The 19,048-nt window shown below is 42.1% G+C and overlaps 1 protein-coding gene across 1 annotated transcript in view; it reads right to left on the bottom strand.

Moving 5' to 3' along the window:
• The window catches only part of CPM (carboxypeptidase M), a 90,029-nt gene that overhangs the window by 24,945 nt on the left and 46,036 nt on the right, over positions 1–19,048 (bottom strand). The window contains exons 4-7 of the mRNA XM_060112352.1: positions 10,118–10,290; positions 8,544–8,728; positions 7,684–7,854; positions 4,063–4,215 (exon numbers count right to left, since the gene is read on the bottom strand). Coding sequence (XP_059968335.1) covers positions 4,063–4,215; positions 7,684–7,854; positions 8,544–8,728; positions 10,118–10,290 — 682 coding nt within the window. The remainder of the gene's footprint in view (positions 1–4,062; positions 4,216–7,683; positions 7,855–8,543; positions 8,729–10,117; positions 10,291–19,048) is intronic.

The following is a 19,048-nucleotide window of genomic DNA, read 5'->3' as shown; positions in this document are numbered from 1 at the left end:
CTCTATGCTAAGTGCTTAATGTGCATTTTCTCACTGCATCTTCACATCCACTCTATGAGGTAGGCAATGTTATTATCACAATTTTACTGATGAGGAAACTAAGGCTTTGGATTATTAAATAACCTTTTCAAGCTCATATAACCAATAAAGCAGCACAGCCTGGCTGTAAATCCATGCTAGTCTTCAGAGCCCACACTGAACCCGATGCCATACCCCTCACCTTGAAATTTCAAGAATACAGTTAATAAAAGGCCATTTATATTTTAAGACTCCTCTCATTTTAAACCCTATTCTCCTATTCCAGTTTGTTCACTTCAGTGATAAGTCATGTTATCGTAATGGCATAAACGAGAAAGAAGAGGCCACAATGAAAAAAGTTCCCTGAAATGTCCCAAAACAGTAAACTTAGTAATTATTTACCAGGACAGGAAAAATGAGGCACACATTAAATAGTTTCCTTCAGAAAAGGTTAAAATGAAATCTAAAAGTTTTGACATTTACCAACAACATTTTTACCTCGAACATTAAGTTCTATCTGACCCAAGTTGCCTTTAACTTTTTCCTGATTCTTGACTCTTCATTATTTTCCTCAAGAGAAGGAATTTTTAAATTCCACATTTCCTTCTCACTTTTTCAATTTAGGTCAACTATGTAAACCTCCATTTTAATTTGTTCCTCTTTTGCCTTAAAAAAAAAATAGGTTCCATTTATATTTATTCCTACTACAGTTGACCTTTGAACAATGCAAGGTTAGGGACGTCGACCCTCCACATAGTTGAAAATCCACATATAGCTTTACGGTTGGCCCTCTCTGCACTGGCAGATTCAACCAACCATGGACTGTGCAGTACTGTAGTACATATTTAGTGAAAAAACAAAACAAAAACCAATTCCCTTCCCCACCCCCAACACACACATATAAGTGTATCCACACAGTTCAAACTCATGTTGTTCAAGGGTCATATGTATCCTTTGATCTTCAGGGAGTACCCAACCATAATCAGTCATAATTTAGTAAACTGATTCTGCATTTATTCATTGAATTTCAATGGCATTCTTTTTTGAAGAGAGATTTCCATTATGTCCTTCTTAGGAAGTCCTGTGATACATAAGAATCCCAGCTCCCAAGTCACTAAACATTCCCAAGCCTCAATTTCATCACCTATAATATGGGGATAATATGTATACCTTCCAGGATTGTGAAGATCAAACACAAGTAACAGAACAGGAGGCTCAACGAATATTAATCCTTTCTTAATCCTTCTCTTTCTTCTTATTTGGATAAGAAACATGATACAAAGGAAAAGAAAGACTAGCTATATAAGTTTGAAGTTGATACAGAAATACTGGATAAGTTGCTGGGATCTCAGTTCATCTTTGTTCCACAAGAGCAAGAATATGTGAAGGAGGAAGCTATGCTTATTTCTTCCTTCCTTAGGTCTCTGAACTAACTTATAGTCTTCCTGCCACTTTGAAAGTCTGTGCATTTGAGCAAGATAGCTTGTAGTACTGGCAGTATGTGTGTTGGCATCTTTTGTATTTTTCATTGTCTTCAAAACCAACCAAATCAAACAAAACCAACCCAAACTCATAAAAAATTAAGCTATCTTTGAAATTGACTTTACACCAAAGATTCAGGATGCTAAGGCAGAAGACACCAAGAAAAAAAATGTCATGGTACCTTAAAAAAAATTTAGCAAACAGTAATCAAAACAGCATGGTACTGGCACGAAAACAGACATATGGATCAATGGAAGAGAATAGAGAGCCCAGAAATAAACCCACACACCTATGGTCAATCTTTGACAAAGGAGGCAAGAATATACAATGGACAAAAGACAGCCTCTTCAGCAAGTGGTATTGGGAAAGCTGGACTGCTGCACGTAAACCAATGAAGTTAGAATACACTGTTACACCATACACAAAAATAAACTCAGAATGGCTTAAAGACTTAAATATAAGACACGACACCATAAAGCTCCTAGAAGAGAACATAGGCAAAACATGCTCTGACATAAATCAAAGCGATGTTTTCATAGGTCAGTCTCCCAAGGCAATAGAAATAAAAACAAAAATAAACAAACAGGACCTAATCAAATTTATAAGCTTTTGCACAGCAAAGGAAACCATAAACAAAATGAAAAGACAACCTACGGACTGAGAGAAAATATTTACAAACTATGCGACTGACAAGGGATTAATCTCCAAAATAAACAGCTCATACAATTCAATTAAAAGAAAAAAACCCAATCCCAAAATGGGCAGAACACCTAAATAGACAGTTCTCCAAAGAAAACATACAGATGGCCAATAGGCACATGAAAAGATACTTAACATCGCTAATTATTAGAGAAATGCAAATCAAAACTACAGTGAGGTATTATCTCACACTAGTCAGAATGGCCATCATTAAAAAGTCCACAAATAACAAGTGCTGGAGAGGGTGTGGAGAAAATGGAACCCTCCTACACTGTTGGTGGGAATGTAAGTTGGTGCAGCCACTATCGAAAACACGATGGAGGTCCCTCAAAAACCTAAAAATAGAATTACCATATTATCCAGCAATCCACTCCGGGGCATATATCCAGACAAAACTATAATTCAAAAAGATCCATGCACCCCTATGTTCATAGCAGCACTATTTACAATAGCCAGGACATGGATACAGCCCTGCCAATTCAAAAATAATCTTTGTGTACTTGTGTCATGGGGGGTGAAGAGGTTGGGAGTCAAGCATGAAAGGGGGAAGGAGTAGCCATGTCAGGGATGTGTGGCCAAGGGAAGCTCCCAATTGCCCTTGCACTCAGCCCTGTACCCCTCTGCTTCTGACTTTTCCCTGCCTCAACCGTCTCCAGCTCTTTTCAGCAGGTGGGAAGCTTTGGTGTGAAGCGTGCAGAAAATCCAGGAATTATGTAATTATGCAGCAGGCCCACGATGCAAACCTCTTCAACACAAACACACATCCTGCACTTTGGCTTGATGTGGTAGCATAACTGTCGCCCTAATTCCTGATACCTTTCTCCCCCGCAAGCCATTCTGAATGGAGAAAAATAACTAACCCGGGGAATGCAGAAGAGCCTTCCACACCCTGCCCAGGATTCCATCATCATCACAAGCAATGTGTTGCTCTAGTACAATGGTTTTCGAAGAGTAGTCCCTGGACTGGCTGCGTCAGCATCACCAGGGAAGATGTTAATCATTCCAGACCCACTAAATCAGAAACTCTGGGGATGGGGCCTGGCAATCTCATTTTAACAAACCCTCCTGGTGAGTCTGCTGCACCTGTTTGAGAAGGACCACTCTTGTCACATTAAGTCTGCTCATCTGTGATAAAGGCCAGACAGCCATCAAAAAACAGGCTGTGGGCTTCCCTGGTGGTGCAGTGGTTGAGAGTCCGCCTGCCGATGCAGGGGACACGGGTTCGTGAGCCATGGCCGCTGGGCCTGCGTGTCTGGCGCCTGTGCTCCGCAGCGGGAGAGGCCGCAACAGTGAGAGGCCTGGGTACCGCAAAAAAAAAAAAAAAAAAGAATTATAAAAAAACAAACAAAAAAACAGGCTGCAAAGACTCCCAATGCCAGGTCATTTGGCAGAGTTGAGGCGTGGGAGGGGTTGAAGCTAACAGTGCTAGGTTACCACCCCAGTTCTAGAAAAAATGTAAAATGGCATGTCCAAAGTTCTCTGGTCTGTGATATTATATGGCAAGTGACAAGCAAACTTGGCTTCTTTCTAAATGGGTGATAATGTAACAGAGTAACAGCCTGTTTTCCTGATCTTTTGCCAGATTTCCAGGTCATTCAACTTGTAAAATTAGAAGTACCCTGGATTTTACACCCGCATATTAAAGTAACACACATCATGCTTTCTCTTATATGAACAGATAGGTGCTGCATTTCTCATAGGCTGCAGATGTTCACGCAGAGAGAATTCTGAACCATTGTTCTGGTACTAAAAATGAGGCTATACCTAGAAAACATAAATAGGGGCTTGCATTTTCTCAACCCAGAGGGTTTGCCAAATGCTATATTTTGTGTTAACAGGAATTAATAAGAAAATCTTACAAACCTATGTGCACCTGTTTTATATAGTCAATCAGTGAGTCTTTGTTTTCGTTCCAGAAGCTTGGAAGCTTCTCCTTGCGAGGATATTTACAGCATGACAGCTCCAACGTAATTTCAAAACACTGGGCCCAGATGTAGTTGTAATCTTGCATTCCACCTAAACACAAGCATATTTAATTTTTTTAAAGGTCTGAAATTGAAGTGAAACCAAGTATCACGTACCTTGGGGACAGGTGAATCAGACGGTTGTAATGAAAGTACATGTAAACAGGAAAAGATGAATTTGACATATTAGCAAGTACAATTAGAGCTTGACATTTTATTATCCAGACATGACAAAGCAATCCTAAATACTCCCATATGGGTGACTGAATCAGAGCTGACTGATGTTTAGCTGTGCATCAAAATTAAGTGAGGGATAGAGAAAGGGTCCTTTTTAAAAATCACAATTACAAAAAGGATTCTTCAAGGGTTTCCCTGGTGGCGCAGTGGTTAAGAATCCGCCTGCCAATGCATGGGACACAGGTTCAATCCCTGGTCTGGGAAGATCCCACATGCCACGGAGCAACTAAGCCTGTGTGCCACAACTACTGAGCCTGCGCTCTAGAGCCCGCAAGTCACAACTACTGAAGCCTGTGTGCCTAGAGCCTGTGCTCCACGACAAGAGAAGCCACTGCAATGAGAAGCCCGCACACCACAACGAAGAGTAGCCCCTGCTCGCCACAACTAGAGAAAGCCCACGCACAGCAACAAGACCCAACGCAGCCAAAAATAAATAAATAAATTTATCTTTTTTTAAAAAAAGGATTCTTCAAGTTACATTTCTTCCTAAATTACATTTTAAACAGATATAAACTAGAGTGAGATTTCTTTTAAAATATTTCTACAAACCATTCATAAACACATTTATCCTGTAAAGCTAAGTATATGAATTTGGAGGAATAATAATGGCCAGTGTTTACTGAGTGTTTGCTCTTGCTAGGTACTGTTTGAAGAGCTTCATCATCCACTCATTTAATCCTCACAGTAATTATCACTCGTATTTTACAGATGAGGAAGCTTAATCACAAATGGTAGGTCATGTGCCCAGGGATTCTTGCCAGTGAATGGCTGAGACTAGAGCACAGGCCATCTTCCTAGCGCCCCCATGCTCTCAGCCATCACACCACACTGAGTTTGGGGATGAGAGGGAAGGTGCCATGTGATTCTCAGGAAGCAGGGGAAGACCCAGGCCCCTGGTACTTCTGGGGTTACCACCGCCCATGCTCACTTTCTAGTTCTTACCTCTCAACACCCTATTTTCAAAGGGTTATAACCGTATTTTATTTTCTAAGATGCAAAACTTTTCATATTTTAAAACCTCTGAATTGGGAAGTATCTTAAATTTGATGGCTGAATAACATCATTGGGTTATTAGTTTGGCTGGAAACTCTTTCTTGGTGGGACATGTTTTACAATCAGTGGCATCTTGGATTTGAAATATGGTAACTTTGAAGGAAGTAGTCTCTGCCAGATTTTAATTAGTTACACTTGATACCTGCCCAGTGAAATATGTATTCTCAGTTTCATCAGGGTATTTGGGAAGTAATGAAGTAAAAAAATTTTATGCTCATAAAATGGTCAAAATATTATGTAAACATTGAGTAATATCTATGTACATACAGATTTTAGCCAGGAAGAATTACTCTGTCCTTTCTTTTCCTTTACTTACAAGTTTTGTATTTCTCTCTGACCTCATTTTCACCAAGAAATAGAAGAAGGAAAAAAGGAAGAGAGAAATGAAACAAAACAAAAGCCCTTGGCTGGATGGCTGTGTCTCAGGTAGAAAGAAGTTAAATGGCAAAACAGGTGTGCAAAGCACGCTGGATGGAGAATACCAAGTGCGGAGAGTGTGTGCCACTCCAGATAATGCCAGTCAGGCCTGGCTGAAAAAACCTCCAGGCTGAGCCAGAATGCTCTGTTCTAAGCGCCTCAAAGTTTCTGGCTCTGCCCTCTTTTTTTCTCACAGGGATACACAGCTGACACAGGCACACTTGGGAACCACTCCCAATAGCAAAATTAGGTTCCTAGTTAATCTCCCACACATCTGGATCTGTCTTGAGAGTTACAGACAATGCACATGAAAGACAGCACTGCCACTGGGCAGGAGGGGGCCCTCTCCTCCCTATGGAGAGTAGTGAGCGGGGACTAGGCTACAGCCCTGCGGTGGGAGTGGGGAGGCTGTCTCTCAGACATCGGAGAGAAGTCTGGGATGTTCTGGTATCTGGCTGGTCCTGGTTCCTCTCACTTGTGGTCTGTGCTTATTTATATTATCTGGAAAGCTGGCAGAGACCTGCCCAGACACAAAAGTCCCAGCTTGTGCAAGACTCCTTGACAGCCTGTGCATCCAAAGTGACAACTGAGGAAGTAGCCTGTGTGCAGAATTGCAGGACGGGGGTTGCTGTTGGTAGAGTCAGCTGACCAGTCTGGAAGGGGCACTTGCACTGAGGCAGTGGAAACCTGGTTCCAGCCCACTGTCTCCCCTCTCACCCTCTGTCCTAGGTCCCTCCTATTCTCTGTCAATTTCCAGACTAGGACTCTGATACCCCTGGTCTTCTGCTTATATTATTCCTTCTGACAAGAACACCCCTCCGCCATGTTCCCTACATGGCCAGCTTCTCACTCCCTCCCTCGCCTGGCCGTCCTAGAGGGCTCTTTTGTTTAGCCTGCAAAGTGGTTTTAAAATTAGGAGGCTTCATGGAAATATCCAGCTTGCTTCACAAACTGGAAGATCTGGCAATATTGCCCCCCACTTCTGCATGGCAATAATTACCTTGTCCTAAGTAGCAGCTGTCCCCACTGGATGAGACATAAGCATTACATTTCTCTAAGGCCTTCACTACTCCCTGATGTATTTTGGATTTATACCCCTGTGATACCCTGTACCTTTTCTAAATCTCTACTTTTAAAAAAATTTTACTTTTTGTTTGGCTGCGTTGGGTCTTCCTTGCTGTGCGCGGGCTTTCTCTAGTTGCGGTGAGTGGAGGCTACTCTTCGATGCGGTGGCGGGCCTCTCATTACAGTGGCTCTCCTTGTTGCGGAGCACGGGCTCTAGGCGTGTGGGCTTCAGTAGCTGTGGCACGTGGGCTCAGTAGTTGTGGATTGCGGGCTCTAGAGCACAGGCTCAGTAGTTGTGGTGCACGGGCTTAGTTGTTCCGTGCAACTAAGATGTGAGATCTTCCCAGACCAGGGCTCAAACCCGTGTCCCCTGCATTGGCAGGTGGATTCTTAACCACTGCACCACCAAGGGAAGCCCTAAATCTCTACTTTTATTCACATTACATGCCATCGCAATTATTTATTTGTATGTTGCTCTTCTCTATTAAACTTGGGCTTAATATCTGTGTCCTGTTCATCTTTCTTGGCACAGTTCCCAGCTCCAAGGTAAATGCTGAACCAGTGTCTGAACTCAGGAGGCTTTGGCAGTAGGGAACATGTCTGAGCATCTCTCAAATGATCAGTTCCCCTCGCTGCTCTGTTATATTAGCTGACAGAGACATGACTGAAGGGACTGCACTGTGCCTAACTTTTGGCAACTGCTGGGGTGAAGGCAGTAAGGAGAATAGCAGAACGAAGAGAAACTCACCTCTGAGTGGATACCAAAAGTATCCATTTACAATTCCACCAGGAAACTCTATTTTAGTTCTACATGGATTTCTTTTCCTCATGTCGGGATTTCTTGAAGCATAGGTACGTGCAAGATATTGAAAAACATCATCATCAGGGGTTAAGCTCCGAGAGTATAATGTTCCAGTGGCTGTACATGAAAGACAGGCCAAGACCTTTTAGTTGAAGTTATAGTCGGAGGAAGCACACACCGTATTAGCACATACATCATCACGTCACACACAAAGGCTCTAATTTCCGAGTGAGATCCTCTACCCACTTCCACAAATACTCCCTTTACTCCTCTTCCTAGTTTCTAATGGACATACAGAAGGCAATATCACACAAAATAACCATGTACATGTCTAAACTCAGCTTAAAAGTTAAATACCCTCTTAGTCACTCTTGCTGATTTCTGGAGGTCAGTAAACTTTCCTTAGCTACTGTAGGGATTAAATGAAGCCACTCGAATACTTTAAGTCCTTGGTACATACCTTATCCCACAGTTTTAAGAGGAATCAGAAATTATTACTTACATGATTAGTGTTATTTATTTATTTATTTAGCCGTGTTGCCTCTTGTGAGCTAACTTCAATCCCAATTTTGCTGTTTCACTGATGAATGTCAAGTAATCCCGTGTTGTTATCAGTTCAGCCACCTTGCCCATCTACTGTTTATAAATTGTAGGAAGGATAGCTGAGGGTCAAGAGAATGGGGCTCTTTCTATCCCTGCCAGAGAAGTTAAGTGGGGAGAGGAAGAGTGTATCCCCATTCAGAGGCAGGGAGTTTGCAGTTTCACTCTGGACTTAGAAAGCAAGAGCTGGGCCCAAGTTTGCTTACCTGGAACACCATTATCAAATGGGTAACTGGCCACCAGGGCACCACCGTGGAGATTTGCAGAAAGGACAAATGTCTCTGTATTCAGCCACTTCATGACTGCCACAGTTTCAGGCTGCCTTGGTACATTATTAAATTCAAAAGCATCGGGGAAATTTCTATTCAGGTCATAGAAGTTACTATTATCCCTTTAAAAGAAAGAATTTTTTAGGGTTTACTATTGCTGTCTGAGGGAGCAGATTCGTGCAGTGTGTAGACCTTTGCTTTGGGCTCCAGGTGTTCTTCCAAATATGAATACAGAGGTGGTGGATGGTTGCCTTGGCAGCCTCTAGTGAATCACAGCTGGCATTCACACAATATGTTGTCCCCTCCCGTGTGACTTGTTCTTGCCAATGGGACAGTAGTGATTCGGATGTAAGCAGAGGTCTGATAAGTGTTTGCATTTCAGGGCTTTTGCTCTTGACACTCCCATTTGGAACCCTGAGACCCCAGTTCTATCCACGTCAAGGGTCCATGTGCAAGAATGAGGAACCCAGGTGACAGCCAGAACTGAGACTCCAGAGATACGGTCCCAGCCAGACCCCAGCTGAGGACCCTGATATCATGGCATAGAGATTAGCCATCCCTGCTGTGCTCTGCCCAAATTCCTAACTTACAGAGTGGAGAGTAAATAAAGAGGTGGTTGTTTTAAGTCCCTCAATTTGGGGGCAGTTTGTTCCATAGCAATTGGTAACAGAAACAACAGGAACATGCTATTTTTTATACAAACGTATTTCTGAAAAGTGGACTGGCCATGTTTAAATAGGCTAAAAAACTTAAACATGGAAGGGAATCAAGTGGTGATTGATTAATCTTTGGTAAAAACAAAATTTTAATTGCACAAATATCAGTGTTTATCAGACATTTGAGAAATTCCAAACTTCCTGAGGCTGCTTGAAACACAGTAAATTTAAATCAGAAATACTACAAGACTCACTCTTCTTTGTGATTAGTTCGTGTGCTGGCTTAATAAATCAACCTGTTTATTGAGGGTCTAGGTACTACCCTAGGCCCTGGGATTTAACCGGGATGAACACAACGGGCAGCCTTCCTGCCCTCATGTAGACATTAAACAAGAAATGAGACATTAAAGATTGTGCTATGAGGGTAGAGTGCCAGGTGATGTGAGAATAATTGGGGCTCTAATATCTGATAGGTTAGGGAAGGAGGCTTTGAGGAAATGCTGTTGAAGCGGGGTGTGGGGGGAGGGGTGGGAAATGCCAGGGGTGAGAAGGCAGCTGGTGGTTGCAGGAGATGAAGGGAGATCTGAGCGGCTGCGGCAGGGTGAGTACGGGGGAAGAGGCAATGAAGCCAGAGCAGTGAGGCAGGTGCTGGGGTAAAGCAGCCTTGCTCAGGATTTTACTTCTCAAGGTCAAAGCAATGGGCAGCCCTGAAAAGTTTCCAGCACAGCAGCGACATGACACAGGTTATGAGATGGTTCGCTAACTTCTCTTTACAGGGCGAAGGGGTCTGATCTGATGGGGGCCTTTTTATGCTTTTGTTGTGTTTTAAATAAAGATAGACTAGCCCGTGCTTACCTTCCCTTATTGTAAAAACAGTCAGGCTTTAGAACAGCTTCGAATCCATCTGGGTTCATTGAAGGCATGATGTGTATCCGGGTACTATTAATTAGATTTGTGATTTCAGGGTCTCTTCCATCACTGGTTACGAGATATTCGATTAAATGGAGCAGCATTTCCCGCCCTACAGCCTATAGGTGTTAAAGAGAGAAGAGGATATTGTTAGGTGAGAGGAAAACAGTCCCCGAAGCACAAATTCCCCAACAAGAAGCACTACACATGATATGAGACCAAAACCAGTTGTCAGACCACCGTTTCTCAGGTATACTGATACTCTGGCACATGGCAATCCACCAGTGGTGTGCTGCAAAACCTTTGTGAGTAAAAGGTTTTTGTTTTTTGGGCTTTTTAAAAGTTAACTTAAAAAAAAAGTACCTGTAAGTAAATAATTTACTAAAAATGAATTAGAGTGGAGTAAAGGTTATTCTTTCTTTTTTTTTTTTTTTTTTTTTTTTTTTTGTGGTATGCGGGCCTCTCACTGTTGTGGCCTCTCCCGTTGCAGAGCACAGTCTCCAGATGCGCAGGCTCAGCGGCCATGGCTCACGGGCCCAGCCACTCCGCAGCATGTGGGATCTTCCCAGACTGGGGCGCGAACCCACGTCCCCTGCATCGGCAGGCGGACTCTCAACCACTGCGCCACCAGGGAAGCCCAAGGTTATTCTTATTATCCTATTTCCAGTTTGTCTGTCTTCCAAATACTTCCCGGAGTGGTGGCGAGACGGGGAGCTAGAGATCAGGCAGGGAGTTGTGCGTCTCCACAAGCATGCCTGGCACACGGGAGAGCCGTGGTGCGTGTCTCGGTGGGTGATTCGTGGAGAACCACTGCAGTAGACATGTAGATTTTAATAGAGAAAAATCTGAGTTTGTAATATGCACAATTTAAGTAGGTTAATTTAAATAGGTCTGATTTTCATATTCCCCTGTTTCCAAGTTCTTTTATCTCCAAATTCCCCTCTTGCACATTTGTGCAATTTTTGCTGTACCTCTGTATTTCTGGTTTCCACATCCTCATGTTTCATTGGCACAACATCCTCACAATTTTTTGCCATATCTGCATATTATCTATACTATTATTTCGTTTGCATTTTCTTTACATTGGCTCACTTTTTACTTACATTAAAAATAAGAAACTTTGTATAATTACCATTTTGCTAGATATGTTTCTAATTGTATAGTAAAATAAAAGCATGACTATGAAAATAAACATGGTCACATTCACCTAAAATTACCTTATGTACCAACAATGATTGGGAAACTGAAGGCCTGTGAAAGAGCTTGCTTTATAATCCCCAAGGGAGAGATTTACTCTTTTTTTTTTTTTTTTAAAGGAATTCACATATTCAACCTATTCTAGAAAGATTTGATTAGGCTATATTACTTTTACCCTGTAACCCTGAGTTCAAAGATTCTGCTTCTAAGTAAGGAATATTTACCCCTTACATGTGATCAGATGTTGTAGAGGAGTTAGTATATGGGAAATCAGGGCAGCAGGTGGGTAAATAAGGACAGTGCTTCTGGTGCATTAATGAAGGCCGTGGGCAGGAAAAGAATTTTCATTTATGACTGCTCTGTAGCAATTCATTGTTCGGACAAAGGGTGAGCAATTCCATACTTTATGCCCCTCGCTGGCAAGCAAAGAGATCACATTTTATGAATTTGTTATCCTAATGAACACAGAATAATTAAAATGGAACTAAGAAAATTTTAAATATGTAAATTACATATTTATAGGTAGCCATAAAATTCAGAGTAGAAGTAAATTCCATTCTGACTGCAATTTTTTTCTACTCATGTCTATCTTCTTCCACCACTGTGATTTTTGTTTTTACAGTCAAAATTGTCACTTGAAAAAGGTCCTTACAAACTTACAAAAGGTCCTTAATAACCAAAAAAGTCACGTGAGTCACACACTGGGTTTCCAATTCGATGTTTTGGAAGATCACGCACATTTGGACACTCCTTACTGGCTCCCCTGAAACCAGAGGAGGGGCTGGCAATTTTAAGCTGTGAAAGATGGCTTTAAAGGTGGACAGTGTGGTTGGTTGAAGGGGCTTTTCTGGACAGGGGTTGGGGAAGAGAAAAGGCCAAGGAAAGAGAGAAGGAAGTGAGATTTCTAAATGCTGGTTGGAGACTGTAGGATGGTTCCATTAGAGGGACGTACCAGGAAAAACCTGAGGCCCCTCTGAGTCCCAGGTCAAGTACCAAATGAGATATATTGGAATCCCCACATGGTTCTAAATGTGAATTTCCTCTTAACTATCTGAATCCTACATTCTCAAGCACGCCCAAACTCAAGACAGGAGTTGGCAATTAAATTCATCCACCCACAAGAAAATGAAAACAAGGAGTAAGAAGCTGTGATTAAGCTATAGAACTAAATTAAGCAACTGTGGTGGTGTGGTATAGGATAGAAGGTAAAAGTTAAGGTTTATAGCTAACGGCAAGGGTGGGTGCCGGGGGAGAGGAAAGGAGAGGACAGAAGACTTTTCAAAGTGCTAATTCCTTCACTTTTCCCAGCAATGGGTCATAGGATATTATCCAAAGTTTAAAAAATTATATATTTCAAATCATTATAATTTCAGTTTTTCCTAATTTTTTAAAAATTCTTTTTTTTTTAAACCCCACATTTGTTTATTTATTTATTTATTTTGGCTGTCTTGGGTCTTCGTTTCTGTGCGAGGGCTTTCTCTAGTTGTGGCAACCGGGGGCCACTCTTCATTGCGGTGCGCGGGCCTCTCACTATCGTGGCCTCTCCCGTTGCGGAGCGCAGGCTCAGTAGTTGTGGCTCACGGGCCTAGTTGCTCCGCGGCATGTGGGATCTTCCCAGACCAGGGCTCGAACCCGTGTCCCCTGCATTAGCAGGCAGATTCTCAACCACTGCGCCAGCAGGGAAGCCGAAAGTTTTCCCTAATTTTTTGACTTTAGAAGAATCTTCCGATAATTTCTTATTTTGAGAAAATACCAAGTTCACCAATTATTTTCATTTCACTTCAGTTCTATTCTGTTAAATTCAAGTAAAGTTAAATCTCATACTTCTTATTTAAAGATAACATGTATAATATGACACATATTTCATTTTATATCCTTTTGATTCCTCTCATTCTATTACTGTAGAAATATAGATGTCTAGAATAGCATCTGGCAAATACTAATGATGGTGATTTCTGAGCGATAGTATTCTGAATAGTTTTTATTTCCTCTTATTTTTCTAGTATTGCTTTTTAAATTAAAGAAAACCTATGTTATTTTTACAAAAACAATAAAATCATGATTCTTTCAAGGTAACGAATGTGTGACCAAGGTATTTTCTGTTTGTCTCCATATTCCAAAACAAACCACAAGTTTGTAACTGCAGAGGGTGAGAGAAAAATCTTGGAAGTATGATAAAGAACCAATTAAGAGTCAGATAATTTTAAAAAATGGTGAGGTAAACAGATGAAATTTCAGAGGGAGTTAAACAAAGTCCTCTTGTTTTCTTGGACCATATTTTCCTGTCTCTGTAACAGCAAATTTATGCCACATGTTATTCAAGTTAATTCTTCTCAACCTTAATATAAATGTCTCAAACACTCATTCATGTTTTACGTATAGACCTCCCGTCGTTTAAAATTAAGTCTTTGAATATGAAACCTTAGAGAGACTAAAATTTTAAAAAAGAATGTGGTTGGTCAAAACTGTTTCCGTTAGCTTAACCAGCCTTTCATTTAGCTCCTTTTGTGAGAGTGTGGACTTAATGAAAGAATCCCTAATAAAGAGCCTGAAAGGCTGGGTGAGCACACCAGCTTCTACAGTCTTTCTCTGTTAATTCATCTGGTCATTAAGATGGCAGGAACCCAGGATGGACCTAGAGATTGTCATACTGAGTGAAGTAAGTCAGAAAGAGAAAGAGAAATATTGTATAATATCGCTTATATGCAGAATCTAAAAAAATAATAATACAGATGAACTTATTACAAAACAGAAACAGACTCACAGACTTAGAGAAGGAACCTATGGTTACCGGGGGGAGGGTGGGGGGGAAGGGATAGTCAGGGAGTTTGGGATTGACGTGTACACATGTCTACATTTAAAATAGGTAAACAAAAGGACCTACTGTATAGCACAGGGAATGCTGCTCAATATTATGTAACAACCTAAATGGGAAAAGAATTTGAAGAAGGATACATGTATATGTATATGAATCACTTTGCTGCACACCTGAAACTAACAGAATATTGTTAATCAACTATACTCCAGTATAAAATAAAAAGTTTAAAAAAAAAAGATGGCAAGAACCCAGAAAGCAGAAAATAAATTCTCTCTCAGTTTTTCTTCAATTCAGTCAAGTGGGAATTTGTTAGATAGATAAAAATGAATGTTCTAGCACTTCTAAGAACAATTGGAAAACAATTTTGAAGCAACAATCCACAACTGGGTAGTGTATTGTGCGAGAGTGAATTAGAGGGTAGTACCAACACTTCAGCTCTCCTAATGGTGGAGTCCGTTCTTGAAATGCTCCACTGTAATTCAGCTTCTGGGGGACAATAAGCCTGTCAGTTCTGGGGCTCCACATGGTGTGTTACAGACTTAATTCATTTGTCTTAATGCCTAGCTAAATCCTTCATCTTCAAATATTAGCCTAAATATTACATTATCTAGCACACTTCCGTGGCCTCCCCAAGTCTGGGTTCCATGACCTGCCTAGGTGGTCCTTTAACTTTCCTCACCTGTGCTCTCCTGATGGTGCTCACACATACTACAATGGCCTGACCGACCCTGACTGACCCCCACCCCCACCCCCCAACTCCACCATCCAAGGTTTGACAGCAGGGATCCTAACCAGCTTCCTGTGTAGCCCTGGTATCTCGCCCAGCTCCAGGTATATCATGTGCTCAATAAATGACTGTTGGTGTTGCCAAATCCACTACAAAGTCATGACTATTCTGAGGAGGAACTTTCTGAAAACATGAGGACTTAAGGTTCTCAGTGAGGGGGGGTGTAAAAATGATCAAGTTAGTTCGTTGCAAGGACGTTCAATACTGAACACACTTCATAGGGCTGGGGGCCAGCAATTCTGATCATGCCAAGGACTCGACACCCTGGTCCCCCGGCCCACCCTCACCAAAAAAGGGAGATGGAGAGAAAGAGGATAATTATATGAGGAGCTTAATACATGCTTAAAAGGAAGTAGACACTTCGCCTGGGATAAGGATTAGTTTGGTCTAAATGCAAAAGGAAATAATTATCCAAAGCCATGCTGTGTAACTGAGGACATTTTGTCATGATCTGGGATAGTGGTGGAAGAAAGGGCTTGAGAAGTGGCAAGCTTTGTTTTGTCTTGTTTTACTAAGTTTGGAACCTCTATTACATGTTGACTACACAGCCCAAGATCTTCCAGGATAGGCACAATTTTGGATATTATGTCCTGTTGTTCATGTAGAACATTAAAATACCCTCTAAATATAGACATTTAGACATACAAACTACTGTCTAAATGTCTCTTATACCTAGAAGGTGTGCAAAAAAACATTTAGCCTTTATTTTCAGGTTGAAAAATATCACTATTATCCATATTTTTGCAATGTTTTTCCTTTCCATTATGTATCTGAAATCCAATAAACTATAAATTAATGCCACCGAATGTGAAATTCTAAGTGTGATGTGGGTATTTCAGAACTCTATACCCAAATAAACCATCATAGGAAAAATAATTCATTGATGTTTAAGAAACAGAAGCTTCAAAAAAAAATCTCTAGAAAAAAAAAAAGAATCAGAATTGGCAATTCAGTTATGCTTAACAGACATAGACCTCCCCCCATACTTAAAGACCATGGGCCCTGCAGTCAAGGGAACCTGTGGACCCAACCTCTCACCTGCACTTTGCCTGCTCCTGGATTAGCTTAAAATTCCAGGCACCTGACTTTTTATTTCCATTAGACAGGGATTAGAGATGTCTTAATAATCTAGAGATTGCCCAGGTATAAGATTTTCTTTCCTGCAAAAATTTTAAAACATGGGATGGCAGATAGGCACAAAACATAGAACAGGAAGGGCTCGAGGAAGGAGCAAGGAGTGATTCTCCAGGCTTCTCTCCTGCACCCACATTCAGGCTGAGGGCACTAGATGTTTCCATTTCCAGGGGATGATCCCAGCATTCATTAAAGCTCTGATTTTAGATTATAGGTAATAGTTTACTACAAAGCCAGCCAGTAGCAGAATGAGATGTCGGGGGAGGGCGAGGGGGACAAAGACCCCGCTCCCAAACGATGTGAATGTTTGTGGAGCAGGGGAATGGCAGAGAGCCCCGCCCAGGGACCTCTGGTCTCATCCTTCCCAATGAATAACAAGGATTGGACGTCAGGTGTGCGCACACTGCCGCTTAGGAGCCTGTGTGAATGACACCCAGGACTGGGGCTTCTACAATTCCACACGCTGATGTGTGTACAAACAAGAACCTGGATAAACCAGGAAAACACCTGCTAGTCTTACTAAAATGAGAAAAGTTAGAAGCTCAGAAATGTCTCCCTCACTCTGAAAAAGCATGAACAGCAGGTGACAAAGGTTTATCAAGGGCGGCGGGTGTTCTTTCCGTCGGCTCCCCTGTGTGACTCCCCAGCAATCAGGCAGGGGAGGCGGGCATCAGGCATGAGACAGGCACAGAGAAAAGTGACATGGAGATGCTCACTCCAGTCTTACTCTAAGAGTTTGCTACGCTTTCACACAGTGAACGAGCCCAAATCTTCTAATCAAACGGGGCTGGAACAACTGGGAATCCATCTCAACAAAAATTAATTTGAGATAGATCATAGATCTATGTGTAAAAAGGAAAACACTAAAAACAGACCATTCCAAAGGCAGTGGAGGGGCTCAAGGAGGCAGAGCCGTAGCTGGGAAAGGCTCACTGCTCAGGCTCTGATGCAGGCCCAGAGGACCAACAGAAACCTGCATTCCCTTCCTGGTCAACGCACTAACACACATGCCTTCAGCAGAAGTGAGCAAAAGAAAGGCCTCCCACAAAGCACTGAGCGTAGTCCATGCTCAGGAAATGTTGGCTACTGTTACTCTTTTCTTGTCGGCAAGTGCTGTATGGAGGGGAACTTGCCAGCCTGATCGATGCAGCATCGTGAGGACGTGAGCTCGTGACAAGGTGACTGAGAACAAGAGGAATATCATACAAAACCAGAGGAGGTTTGACTTCACTCTTTTGTAACAATTCTCACTTGAAAATGGGCTGTTTCAAGTAGATTTTGCTCCCCTCAGCGTGCTTCATGCATTCCGGATGTAGCCAGGCTAATTAGCCTGGACCTTCGGCACCAGCCAAAGTCACCCACCTTCGTGATTCCAAAGATACACAGTAGCCCAAAATGTTTCACCTGAATCCCACAAACCTTTAGATTTAACTGCCAGTTTGAAGTAAATAGAGGGATGAGAGGCACAAAATCGATGATATTATAAGGAAGGAAACAATCCAAAATGAGGGACGTTCTTCAGGACACAATGGATCAACGTTCTTGCTTAAGTCTAGCATCATGAAAAGATTCTTTAAATGCTAGATTAAAAGAGATTCAAGGGATATGTCAACCACATATGATGCATAATCTTGGACAGAATTTTGAATGGACACTTTGGGGGACATTTTGAGGACAACTGGAGAAACTAGAACATGGGATATAAGGTAAAGATAGGATAAACATTTACTGACATGAAAGGGTAGCTTGTATTAACTGAAAAATGTCACAAAGAGCAAATTAGCATTGCTCATTTGGTGAAACTGCACACACAAAAATATCTGGAAGGATAAATGATAAGGAATCGACAGTCCTAATTCGGAGAAGGTCAGTATACAATGTTTTCTTTTTGTTTGTTTAATCTGTATTTCTTCTAAGATGTACGTATGTTGATTTTATAATAATAACAGGTTATTTTTAATTTAATAAAGACCCGATTCTAAAAGAAGGCATCACGAAGGAGGTGAAAATTCACGGGGGGAAAATGGTGTGTGTGACCAACATAACTGGGTCTTCCTGATGCTCACTGTTGCCTGGCCATGGGGTTAAGTGGAAACACACACACGCACACACTGAGGTGGGGTCCAGGGAAAAGAGGAAACATTTAAAAAATACTGTGGTCAATTCTGTCCACCACACTACTCGGTACACATATGACCCCTGCTGGGCTTCTCCACGTGAGATCCACAAACTCCTAGAAGATCCATGGACCCTGAGATCAGCATTCAAAGTTTGTGCCAGAATAGCAAGGAATCCAACCAAAGAAGGTTAAGAACTACTGCCCCCAAATATTATCTATGTTGCTTTTTTTTTTTTTTTTTTTTTTGCGGTACGTGGGCTTCTCACCGCCGCGGCCTCTCCCGTTGTGGAGCACAGGCTCCGGACGCGCAGGCCCAGCAGCCATGGCTCACGGGCCCAGCCGCTCCACGGCATGTGGGATCCTCCCGGACCGGGGCACGAACCCGCGTCTCCTGCATCAGCAGGCGGACTCCCAACCACTGCGCCACCAGGGAAGCCCTATGTTCCTTTTTAATAGTGGGTTCTTGAAAATGCTCTTTCAATTCCAGAAGGTCTAAGAGAAGAAGGATGCGTAGGGTGACTAAACCTTCTAATCCAAGTGACCCTTTTGCTCCTGGGTTACGCCATCACTTTCCGCAGCTCCTAGTGGCTCCAGGAGGACAGAACATACAAGATCTAAATTCAGGATAATAAGTTTCTCAATGGCCCCCAGAGCCGCCAGATACTGCTACCAGCTGGGACACACAGGGGATAGCAGGACTTCAGGTTCCCACACCCGAAACACACTGGGACTTTTCCCTCTGAGTCATCTCAGTCCTTAGCATTCCTCAGAGAATCACAGTGAATGAGAGAGCCCTGATTTGATGGGATACATTAACTACCT

The sequence above is a fragment of the Mesoplodon densirostris genome, chromosome 11, assembly GCF_025265405.1.
Source record: "Mesoplodon densirostris isolate mMesDen1 chromosome 11, mMesDen1 primary haplotype, whole genome shotgun sequence".
Classification (NCBI taxonomy): domain Eukaryota; kingdom Metazoa; phylum Chordata; class Mammalia; order Artiodactyla; family Ziphiidae; genus Mesoplodon; species Mesoplodon densirostris.
The sequence above is the reverse complement of the archived record's forward strand: the minus strand, read 5'-3'. Positions and strand labels throughout refer to the sequence as shown.